The sequence below is a fragment of the Zingiber officinale genome, chromosome 4B (genome assembly GCF_018446385.1).
Source record: "Zingiber officinale cultivar Zhangliang chromosome 4B, Zo_v1.1, whole genome shotgun sequence".
NCBI lineage: Eukaryota > Viridiplantae > Streptophyta > Magnoliopsida > Zingiberales > Zingiberaceae > Zingiber > Zingiber officinale.
The window spans coordinates 108138232-108150930 of record NC_055993.1 but is presented as its reverse complement, the minus strand read 5'-3'; the positions used below and the strand labels follow the sequence as shown (position 1 = coordinate 108150930).

The 12699-nt window shown below is 34.5% G+C and overlaps 1 protein-coding gene and 2 non-coding genes across 3 annotated transcripts in view; 2 read left to right on the top strand and 1 right to left on the bottom strand.

The window, feature by feature from the left end:
- LOC121978516 (WASH complex subunit 5-like) overlaps nt 1-10726 on the bottom strand; it is a 64881-nt gene extending 54155 nt beyond the window's left edge. The window contains exons 1-9 of the mRNA XM_042530853.1: nt 10500-10726; nt 9988-10162; nt 8029-8697; nt 7018-7161; nt 6682-6780; nt 6469-6594; nt 5453-5515; nt 4809-4901; nt 4252-4362 (exon numbers count right to left, since the gene is read on the bottom strand). Coding sequence (XP_042386787.1) covers nt 4252-4362; nt 4809-4901; nt 5453-5515; nt 6469-6594; nt 6682-6780; nt 7018-7161; nt 8029-8697; nt 9988-10162; nt 10500-10699 — 1680 coding nt within the window. The 5' untranslated portion in view covers nt 10700-10726. The remainder of the gene's footprint in view (nt 1-4251; nt 4363-4808; nt 4902-5452; nt 5516-6468; nt 6595-6681; nt 6781-7017; nt 7162-8028; nt 8698-9987; nt 10163-10499) is intronic.
- An 815-nt stretch (nt 10727-11541) lies between these two features.
- TRNAL-AAG lies at nt 11542-11622 on the top strand. Its single transcript has one exon. It is a non-coding gene; the product is annotated as a tRNA-Leu (tRNA).
- Nucleotides 11623-11700: 78 nt separating this feature from the next.
- On the top strand, nt 11701-11781 carry TRNAL-AAG. The gene has a single exon. It is a non-coding gene; the product is annotated as a tRNA-Leu (tRNA).
- The last annotated feature ends 918 nt before the right edge of the window (nt 11782-12699 follow it).

The following is a 12699-nucleotide window of genomic DNA, read 5'->3' as shown; positions in this document are numbered from 1 at the left end:
ATGAAGGATCATGTGCCGCCCTTACAAACAAAGATATAATAATTTCAATTGCTAAGAATAAAGATCACATCATTTGTTTCGAGTGTAAGGAGAAAGGGCACTATAAAAACAAGTGTCCAAAATTGACCGAGAAGAAGGTTCAAGTGGCACCCTAGGTCTAGGAAAAATCAAGGGATGCTAGAACCTTGATACGAAGGGGCAAGGAGCATATAGTGTGTTTCTTGTGCAATCAAAAGGGGGATTATTAAAATCAACGTCCAGGGAGACATCAAAGAAGAAACAAGGGAGGAAGCTCAAAGCCAAAGGGGGCTTCTAAGAACAAATCTAAGATACCACTAGTTAATGGTTTCTCTATTTCAAAATAATAAGCATGCTAGACTTAAATTTTATGATTTTAGTGCATTTTATCATGAAAATAGGAAGCATAATATTTCTAAGGAGAATTATAAATTGTATCATACTAGAAAACAATATAGGCAAAAACCATAAAGAAGTTAGACTCATGCCTAGAAAAAAAAAAATGTCCAAAAGAAAAATGAAAAATCAAAGTTTGAGGACTTAAGGTTTGAAAATCATATCTTGAGGTCAAGACTTGAAAAATTGAAGAAGACCCTAAAGAAAATGATAAATAATGTCAAAGGGTCTAAGAAGCAAAACATAAGGTTAGGAAGACAAGAGTCATTTATGGACAAGAAAGGTTTGGGATACAAACCTAAGTCCAAAGACAATGTGTCCTCATACCATAGAGTTCTATATAGCTATGAAACTAACCCTACATCTAGGAGTCAAGGCAAGGTTATAAGGGAAGTTATCCCTAGAGTTGACCTTGAGGAGACTAGTATGGCTAAGGCTTCTAAGAAGCCTAGAAAGTCATTAGGAAGGTATGGAAGTTATCTGGTATCTAGTACACCAAAGAAGCACCAATAGGTATTGGATTTCTAAGAGTGTGATTGTTTCACACTAAATAGGTTTAGAGTGTGTCAACTCTAATTTGAAGGGTAGTTAACACAACCACGATGAAGTTAGCATTTTAGGGCATTTTAGGGCATTATGACATCTTGAAAATGAGAAGTTAATCTTTACTCTTAAGGAGTTTGAAATGTGCCAATAAGAAACTTGAAGTTTTGAGCATAATCAAATTGGCACAAATATGATAAAATTCAAAGGAATGTCAAGTTGGGATTTGTGGTATTTTCTAGGGAGACAAGGCAGCTTATGCCTATTTTGGCTTAACAATCAGTTGATAATACTTAGATAGAAAATCTAAGTAGTTTTCTTATGAGCCATAAATACCATGATTGTGTGCCCTATCACATGTCACAACATCATATATTATATTCATATTATTATGAAAAATACTACATGTCATGTCATACATATATCATTATTTATGATGATCTTTCTTTTAAAAGTATGCATTATGATGTATGCTATAGTCATTGTCATGCATTGTTTTTAATTCTTAGTAATTAAGGACAATTGCATTAATTGACATTTTAGATAGAATGGTCAAAGTTAAAATGTCTAGTTAGCGATGTATGATCCATTAGTTTAGGGAAAACCAATGTTTACATCTCACAAGACTATAAGATGACTTGTATGTGCATTGAAACATTAGATACAAGGGAGATGTTAAGAGAATGAACAAACCTATGTTGATTTAGTGTTTTAGTTTCATCAAAACACATAGATTTTGTGAAGTAAATGTGCAAATCATGTGTATTTAGCCCAAAGATCGTGGTTGAAAATTATTTTTGAAAATCATTTTGGAAAATCTTGGAGAAGTTTATTTGTTGATAGGAATCACTATTGATTAGTTAGATACAAAGTTCGAGTGAAACATTGAAGTTTTCAATGATTTCCAATTTTGAATCATTCTTTAAAAAAAGGGTATACTTTCATAGAAAACTATTTTTCCCTGATAATATATGACATAAGTAATGTCTACGTGAAATTTTGTGATTTTTCAAATATCATAGAATTATTTATGTATTTCTGAATTTCAATCAGAAATCAGGGCACCATTGTCAATTGATTGGTCTGTGCTATAATCGATTGACAGAGCTGCCAATCGATTAGCACAAACCAGAATCCATTGGTAACTGATATCAATTAATTGGGAGTTGCTGATTTCGATGGTCGATTAAGCCATGTTTAGCTAATTTATTTATCCCTAACCCTATAAAATGCGTGGACAGTTTAAGGGTAATTTTCTTGATGAAAATAAGAAAAGAATGGTTTAAGGGGACAAATTTAGAGTCAAGGAGGAGGTTTAGATTAAAGGTTGAATTTTTAACCTCATAACTTCAATTTTGGGATTTTCTAAAGGTTTAGGAACTCCAAAATCATTGTTGATGCAATGATAGAAGTTGAAGCATACTTTAAGGGGAGGTAACCCTTAAAGGCATGATTTGGATATGAAAGGAGATTTGTAGATGGATGTATGCTAAGGTTAAGTATTGAAAACAATTGAAGGTTGGAACCTTCATTATAATAAGAGGAATGAATCTTGGAGAAGATTTTGATGTGTCAAAGGGAGAAAATGTAGGATTTAAGTTAGTAAACTCTCATTTATGCTTTGACATAAGATGAAGAAGGAAGTTGGGCTAATATGGATTAGCCTAATTTAATCGTATTGTTAAACATCAAAAAGGGGAGATTATTAGTGCAATTGTTCTCGAGTCAAGGTTGACTTAGTCCGAGCTTGAATTTCGATGTTTGACAATGTGTAAGAGAACAGTCAAGTAGGTCAAGGGAGGATCGGATACTTATCTGGGAAATCCCTAATCAGAGGTTAGACGTTAGGAAATCTTAACTAGAAGTTAGGCAACGGGAAGTTCTGACGAGAAGTTAGGCAGGTGAGAAGTCTATCGAGTGACTAGACATAACTCAAGGTTAGGCAAGAGAAAGTCCAACGAGAAGGTTGGCAAGGGTAAAGTCCAAGTGGGTCAAAGGTTGACGGAACACTTGATGATTGAAAATCCAACGGGAAATTAGCAAGGAAAAGTCTAAGTGGGTCAAAGGGTGACCAGACACTTAATGATTGAAAGTCCACAAGTCAAGGTTAGCCCGATGTAGGCAACGGGAAGTCCCAACAAGTCACGGATGACTTTGAGGTTGGGAACCCTAAGCTTGGGTTCAAAGTTAAGGATTGGGCAGTCGATTAGCTCAATCGATTAGCCCAAGGCCAATCGATTAGGTTAATCAATTGGGAGCTTTTTCGCAAGAGCTCAGTGATGGTCGAAATTGATTAGGCTAATCGATTGGTACTTTTTTGCGAGAGCACAATGAGGGTTGGAATCGATTGGTCAATCGATTGGGTCGATTGGAGTGTTTTCGTGAGAGCACAAGTGAGGGTCGGATCACTAACAACAGAAAGCTTCCGAATCGATTGGTTAATTAATTAGAAGTTGGTAGTCGATTGGTATGGCTCATCATTTGATTAAAAAAGAAAAGCAGTCCGGTGCACGAAGCTCCCGCTATGCGGGGTCCCGGGGAAGGATCCATTGTATGCAGCCTTACCCTGTTTCCAGAATTCGAACCCGTGACCTTTTGGTCACAGAGCAACAACTTTACCGTTGCACCAAGGCTCCCCTTCGGCTCATCATCCGATTAGACGAACGAAAAAGAGTTGTTTTTTTGAATAGTCGATCTAACGTGGTAATCGATTAAGGGCAAGACTAATCAATTAAGAGGCATTTTTCAACCCGAAAGAAATCCTAAAAAAGGGAGTGTCGCGAAGAGAAGGAGTTGCCAATTCTTGAGAAGTTTGAAGCAAACTGTTGATGCTGCATTTCCAACCAATCAAGAAGCATTTCCAAGATAGCAAGCTAAGCAAGATTTCATTATTGTAAATCTTTTTCAATTTCCTTTGTATTTGCTTTTGCTCTTCCTGTTGTATTCTCGTGCTAGAGTTTGTACAAGGCTTCTCCACCTCCAGAAAGTTTCCGAGAAGGAGTGGGCCTTGGATTAGTCACCTCAAGGTGGTAGATACCATGTAAATCCAAATGTTAGCATTGTTGAATCTTCGCTTTAAGTTTCCGCTACCAATCAAGTTCAAAGAGCAAAGTGAGGTATTCACCCCCTCTAACTCATAAGTGTCCTAACACTCCTTAATGCTATTATTGTAGTTCTAACTCCGGTGATTGTTTTTCTTGTTAGTAACCAAAAGAAAAAAACATCTACAACAACATACAAAATATTTTGTGATTTTAGAATGATGAATGGTAAGCCGAAAGAATGTTGCAGTACCACAGAAAATGTCAAGAGAGAATCATTGCTTAAACTGTTAGCTTTGATCATATCTTGCAGATGTTTTTCCATCTCCAATAAAGGTTTCTTTACTTGTAGGTTTTCTTCAATCTGAAATGTAGAACACAGAAAAGAAAAAAAACTCAATAATTGCAAGACCAACTTAATTCTGCTAAAAACCAATACTCAAAAGAACAACTGAAAAATTAATAGTACATATATTTATGTTAATTTTACAGCTAATTATTGCAAGATACAAGACTATTCAACTCCTTTAAGCATCATAAAAGAAACATTAATTATATTAAATGGCAAAGTACAGAATATTGTCTATAAAGTCCTACTACTCAATTTATATGCTGATACCAATTGGTGTACACAGTATATTAAGTATATTACTTACAATAACCTATCCTGCCTGAAGTTGCAACCTGTCTATTGTCCCCTTGGCACAAACAGTGTATTAAGTTTTTTTCTTTTTTTTTTTGCAAAAACAGTATAATAAGTATATTCTTAATCAGTAAACATATCACCATCAATGGTGACAAAGATCTCACTTGGTGCAACTTCAAAATGTCCTTTAATGCAGATATAATACGATAAACTATCCTGCCTGAAATTCCAGGTTGTTTATGGTCCAATGAGTAAACCTGTTGAAAGAAAATGTACATTAGATCATCAAGAAAACATAAGATTACCATGAGATGAATAGATGGATGAATAGATGGCATGCAGACTATCAGGGACTCCATGTTTAGTGGCATGTTAAAATTTTAAATGCATATTAACATAATCATAGATTGATCATTCCCACTAATTTATCCATAGATTCACAATCTACCTATAACCACTGAATAGATGTCAACTAGCACCTGCCTCAAGAAGTAGGACAACTATTCTCAGGACTAACAGTTAGGTCAGGCAATGTACTACTTAGATATATCCTACTTCAATACTGATACACAAAGGAAAAAATTCTCTGGATTTATTAGAAACAGCAAACTGGACTAACAGTTAGGTCAGGCAATGTACTACTTAGATATATCCTACTTCAATACTGATACACAAAGGAAAAAATTCTCTGGATTTATTAGAAACAGCAAACTAGTCAATAGCAAAGCTTTTGTTAAACTTTTGCTCTTCTTTCATGATGTTTCCGACAAATATACAAGAAAATCATAGAGATAGTGCAATCGCAAACCTCCACAGACAGCTTTTCGAACCAATCCTTCAAGTTCTCATTCTTAATCTTGTAGGATGAAGCCTAAAACAGATAAGAAATTGATTATGGTTAGAAAGATGCCAAAGCTTAGAGGTAGTTAAGCAAACTAGATGAAAGCTCCATTATATTTATTTGATAAATCAGATGTTTCGAAATGATGTGATGCATACGGCAACACAAAACTCTACAGCATTAGATATTTGGCAATAAAAATAACAAATTCTGGCAACCAGAAATCAACATCAATTAGCTGCATCAGTCCCTGCTATTTGGGGCAGCCACATGGATTGTGTCCTTAAGGCTATATGATTAGTAATATCTAGATCTCTTAAATCACTTTTCTTTTTATAAGTAAAATTTTATAGCACGAATCAGAGTACAAAAACCAGTCTTTAGGAGTTCCTCATGTCTAACGAAGTATCAAGTCAGAGAAAACACCCAGGGAGATCAGATCTCTTAAATCACTTGTATTTACTTATGTTAACCAGAGTTTTTTATCCCCTCAAGCATTCAACTATGCTCAATTCAACTTGTCTAATATAAATTATGGTGGTCGTCTTTGAACAAATCTTCATACTTATCAGATTTATTCATTTTAGGTTATATTGGATTTTAATAAGCCAAAACACTATAAACAAATGACTATCAAAACACTACTAAACCATACACTACTAGATATTGAACAGCAATTCTCATAATCTCATGAAAAGCATCATGGAGAAGCACACAACATAGATTGAAACAAATAGTGTTGCAGTATCATTGGCAAAGTTAAGCTTGTAGCTAAGGAAACACCTATATCTCTCCTCTGGCTGAATGTTGAGAAAAAGGATGAGTAACTATCAGGAATATTATCCTTTTCTTTTTAGTTTTTCCTTGAATAGAATTGCACACCAGATCTCACTTATACAAAATCCTTTCAAAAACTATCGTTAACAAAGAATTAAAAGATAACTCGGCAAACTATTAAATTGCATCAAACTACAAGTATTTACCCAAGATCTGGACAGGTAGCCAGATAATTCTTCAATGCATCTAGAAACACAATGTTTCTTTTCATGCCAAAAAGATTCCTTGTTTTCCAAAAGCTCTACAAATAGTTGTTTCAACTGAAATTCAAGCTGTTTTAAAAAAAAAAACATGAATAACTTTCTGTACTTTATAAGAATGAATTTCACTAATGAGATGTCTTAGTGAAAGAATGTTACTTGGGAGGTCCTCAATAGTAACACTAACAGGCAGTCTTCATCAACTTGTTCTGCAATGCCTACAGAAGTAACGATCTCCCTTAATTTCCTATCAATGCACTACAAGTTAAAAAAAAATATCAGAATAGGTAAGAAGATTTGTAGAAAAATCAGTCAATTAAGATTATGGAAATTGGCAAGTGAAATAGAAGCTAGAAACAAATATCATTTGAATAGTTGTCATGTGTTTATAAGTATTAAAAAATTCTCCTTTCAAGATCATCAAAATGTAGATGCAGTCAAAGTCAACTGCTAAGAATAAGGAAAAGTGAATGTATAATTTAACTCAGAGCTCACAATTCTATGAAGCAAAAGCCAGCGCAAAGCAACATTGCAGTCTCTGACCAGTGAAAATAGGTTCTGAAATCTATCCAACACGTAATCTTTGGTCAAAACCCCATTAGAGAGAATCAACTCTATCTCAGATGATAGGTGTCTAACCTGCAAAATAAGTAGAAGTATTTTTATACAACCAACATGAAACAAGAAATAAAAGGGAGATTAATGACTAAATTACAGTGAGTTACAGGCGTAAGGGCAGATATGACATATTCCTTTGTCCTAATATGGTAATAAAGAGAACTAATAACCAATAGGGTAGTTATCAGTAAGAGATACAGAGATTCCTGAAGGTTTAAAATCTGAGATAGATGGAGAGAAAGTAATTCGTAATACACAAGGGCAACCAAAAAGCATTCTCCAGTGTACAGATTGAAAGAGAATAGAAACTAGTGTTTCCTCATATGAAATAAAGAAAGATTTACATAATTCATCATCGTCCACTAAATGGCCCATTTACTCTGGTAAGAAACATATAAACATGCACTTTTACTCAGGTATCCTGAAACCATTGCTTAAACAGCACAATAATGTTACCGCCGAGGATAAGAACCAACCAAATTATGCTAACTTGGTTTTAGAGTACCCGGCCAGCAAATTAAAAAGAAGAAAAGCACATCTTAACTGATAAGCTGCATAAACAAAAGGAGATTAACATTGACCTAACAGATAACTGATAGAAAGCATCAATTGAAGCTATAAACAACATGCAAGCAAGCAATTCAGGTTAAGGTGGTAATATCGAATTCACTTATCGTACAGAGACGGTAAAATGACTCCAATCTACTTTACTATTCGTTAATGGACAAATACCTCTACCATCAAAATTTGGATCATTTATAATAGCTGCTCTAAGGAAAAAAATACAGGCATTAAAAATGAAGGATAGCCAAATATATGATCCTTGATCAGAAATGTAGCAAACAACCAGGTCTCAAACTTCTAAGAGATAAAAGTACAGAGTCCAACCTTCTTACAGTGATTTTGGCAGCAGTCACGTACTAATGTGGGAGAATGACAAGAGGATAATGATGACTTTGCTTCTTTAAAGGCATCCCATGAAACAAACAGATCGACCGTGTGGTGCAAAAACAAAGGAACCACCCAATGGTCTTTGAAAAACCGATCAACAATTTCTCGCATGATAAAACCATCATGCAAAAACTCAGGTGAATAAAACAGTAGAACATACATGCATCTGCTCTGCAATGACAGTGCCATCGAGCGATGTTGTGGATCAGGATAGTGGCGTATTTGATCGTATAGGTCAGCATTCCGTAGAGCACAGATGATAGCATCAACCACTAACTTAGGAAAAGGAAATCTTGCCAAAATATCTTCAGGATTCTCTATGTAAATCGTTGTTGACCTTAAAGAAAATGGATTAACATCATACTTCATGTCAGAAGCAGCTCGATGCATACGGCAAAATAAGCATATGTGCTTTATGTTAGGAGAATTGAAGCAGCGACTGAAGCGTAAATGAGTGACCAGAAGTTTCTCCCTTAATAAACCACCAATTCGGTGTTCCACCAATAGTAGAAAGCATCCAAAGAGTTGTATGGATTCTGTTAATAGCTGTCTGCTGCATTCATCATCGAGCACACTATCTAGAGTACACTGCAAAGATAACCCTTCCTGTGCAAAACACCATTCTTAGCAGCCTTGGGGAAGAACAGAGAAGTAAAACTCAGAAAATTAAAAAAAAAAAAAAAAAACTGTGTTCTTATCCGTTTAGTTCAACGAAACCTATTAAAAAAAAGACCATGAAGCAAAATAGCAGCTAAAGTGATAAGGCAGTGTATCTTGGATTTTATGCAGAAAATACACTGAGTGGTCATAAGAACTGAGCTACGATAAAATGGTCCAGTTGAGTTTGTGATCTTCTACAGAAATCTTATTCTGCAAAGTATAGTTCAGCAAACAATAGGGGTGGCCATCCATAAACAAAAACCAAACAAAAATTCAAACCAAACAAAAATCAAACTGAAAAAAGTTTATGTGCATCAGTTCTGTTTCAGTTGGATATTAGCAAAATAATTCAGTTTCAGTTCAGTTTGGGTTTGGGTTTGGAGCATAGTAAATCCATAAAACCAAACCAGTAAGGCGATGTTCTAATGTATCTATATATGCACATACATATACATGTGTATAGATATACTTATCAAGTTAATAAATTTGAATTTATTATTTGATGGATTATTAAGTATTAGAAGTTAAAAAGAAGTTATTTTATTTTTCTGTTTAAATTAAACCAAACTGATTAGTTGATTTGGAATAATGTGTTTTGGTTCAAGACTACCAATAGGCTTAAAAGTTCAATTCAGTTTGGAATCGCTTGGCAAGCAGATAAACTAAATTGTCTACCCTAGAAAACAATGACATAATCGCTAAGTTTATTCTAAACAAATTAGTTGTTCACAATCATTGGGTTGCAAAAGCATCATTAGGTAAGCAGCTAAAGGATGCAAAAGCATAGTCAATTAAAACTGTACTATGAATTAGGTTGCTTCTTAGTTCTTACTGTTATTTCCCATGTTGACTTTTTGCACTACTCATCTATTTCCTTTCCACCTGCAATCCACATGTCCTTTTCCCTTTTTATTTTAGCACTCTTTTTCTACTTACACTGAATCTGGTGGGTATTGCTGCCACTAGTTCTAAAAAAATCATGCTTATCATAATTTGTAACAGGATAAATTTAGAACAACTAAAAACTAAAAAAGGGCCAACAATAACAAAGTCATCAGTAATGTGAAACTGAAACGTCAGAATATGTCTCCATAACACATAAAACATTGTCTTACAGGAAGATTTTACATTGTCAAAAACTACAGTCGACTTAGGGTAACAGACAGTGGGGAGAAAATGACGAGAGAGAGAAGTACATGAGATTTGGCATTATCGGATTAGCACTATTGACCTTACCTGCATGGAATTCAGGTACCTAAGGAGCTCCAAATAATACAGGACCGCGCCATTTGCCAAAAGAAAGAATCTTTTCAAGAATTCTGAACAGGATTCACGAACTTGGTCTTCGAGTGCTTCTAGTGCAGCATTTCCCTCAATCCTTGACTCGAATGCACCAGGAGAGTCCAAGTACCTGAAAACAGATAGTATAACAACTACGAAGCAGCTGGACATATATATCAATCATACTGGAACATGGTGAAGCTTAGTCAAAAAGAAATAGGACTCAAAATGATCAAAACAAATGCTTATTCGGAAGATAAGTTAAATATGATTATACGCCTACAAGAAGTCGATAAAGCAATCGAAGGTACATGGGACGATTTATCCAGTATAAATAGATCACAAACAAAGAAGAATTATGAACTCAAATCCAACACCAACCCAACAACGCCATACATTTTCCTGACCAACTACAAAAATAAATTTCAGCTACAATAATCTGGTACACTAGGTCACGACCGGCGCACCTGAGATCGAAAAGGACGGGATCGAAGCGACGATCGAGGAACTCGGAGGGTATTCGATCCGAGAGAAGGAAGAGCTCGGAAATCAGAGTTTGAGCTCTACTGCAGAACTGGAGCAGCTCTGGGTGTAAGGGACTGCTTCCATCGCCATCGCCGTCGCCGTCGCCTCTCTTGGGCTGGGACGAATCGGATGACGACGCCATGCTTGTGTCCGTTCACAGGCTCCAAAAAAAAACTAAAGGGCAAAAAAAAAATGAAAGACAACTTTCACTTTGCCTCCAAAATTTATAAGAAATTTGACTTCGCCTCAGGGGATTAAAATAATACTAATTTTGTAATACCTCCAATCTTATATAAATTAAATCTTAATTTTATTATTAAGCTTTTTAATTTAATTAGATAAATTGATGTAATTTGTTGAAATTAATTCTTCAAAAGTTAATAACAATCATTTGAGACACCAAGCATTATCATTTTAAAATTAAAAGAGTGTGCATTCACCTCAAATTAAATTAGATTAAATCAACATTTTCCATATTATTTTTCTAAGATCTTAGCAATCTTAAAAAACCAGTAAACCAATTGAACCATTTGTTTGGTTTAGATAGATTCACTAATTATAAATTTTACAGAGTAAATTATAGCATATACATGTAAATATAATAGAATAAATTAAGTAAATTATAGCATATACTAATTTGAAAAGCAAATTGGCTTGGTGTAAACTAAAAAAAATGGATTTTTTAGCACCCTGTTGGACTTTAAATTAAACCGAACTTTAAGTCAATCTAGTGAAAATCAAACAAACTCGAATATTAGTTTCAGTTATTGGGAAAAAAAATTGATATCGCTCCCCTCAAATGATACAGTATGAGCTACACAATAAAATACATATAAATAAATCATGATGGATATTTTGTTCTAACGCATGCTCTATGTATAGGAGGTATAGGAGGTCAAGCGCATGACAAGGAATTTTGCACCCACTAGTCATGCAGAACAAATATATTCATTAATAAATAAAAAACCACCCCAGCGTAATATTGTTGAGATGGCCGAGTTGGTCTAAGGCGCCAGATTAAGGTTCTGGTCCGAAAGGGCGTGGGTTCAAATCCCACTCTCAACAATTATTCTTTTTGAAAATGTTTTTAAGGCTCATTTATAAATAAGTTTAGATTAGTTAAATCTGGCCTAACATTACATTGTTGAGATGGCCGAGTTGGTCTAAGGCGCCAGATTAAGGTTCTGGTCCGAAAGGGCGTGGGTTCAAATCCCACTCTCAACAATTTTTCTTTTTGAAAATCCTTTTAAGGCCCATTTATAAACGGGCTTAGACCAGTTAAATCTGGCTTCCGTGAACTCTATCAAATTGGAGTAATCGTTTTACGACGAGAATCTAGAGAAATTTATGTATAAATAGAACACTGCCATGCAGATTAATACCTAATAAATACGAGCTAAATTGAATTAGGGTTTAAATTTTAAATAAAATAAATAGTTTAGAAATCTACTTTTGAAAATATCTAACATTTTTGTTTTAACTAGCACCATATATTTAATTTAGATCAATTAATCACATAATCATGGGATGATCGATCCGACTTCATAAAAAATTTCCATCGATTATAGTAATAAATCTAGAAGTGTACATAATGGTCGATCCAGCAACCCAATATCTTAGGTTTGCCATCTAACTCGACTAAAATATCCTACAATTTATCATAGTTAGAAATCAAATTTATATAATTACTTAGGAGATTACATAAATATTTTGTCGCTACATCATAGCCGGGGTGGGAAGATCTAATAATTACAGTAAAAGGTGATAACTCTCACCCTGAACCCCTCCAAAACTATCCCATGCAATCTTAAAGGGTGATAAATCACTGGGGACTTGTATTGGGTCCTTTGCACGAGTTAGCAAGGTCAATCCTTATTGTTTAAAAGCTCTAGGCGAAACTATAAATTATACCCCAATTTTATCTTCCGAGCACTACTTCTTCCAAAAAGAAACGTTTACAGCATCCATCATAGAATATATACACCTATAAAAAAACACACACAGAGGTAACTTATTTAAAGTGTCTTCGTGATGCACTTTTAAAGGCAAAAACATGAATAATAGTATCATATTCAATGTTTTATAAAATATTCTTATCAATACATAAAAATACTAATCTATTTATGTTAGAGTGTATACTAA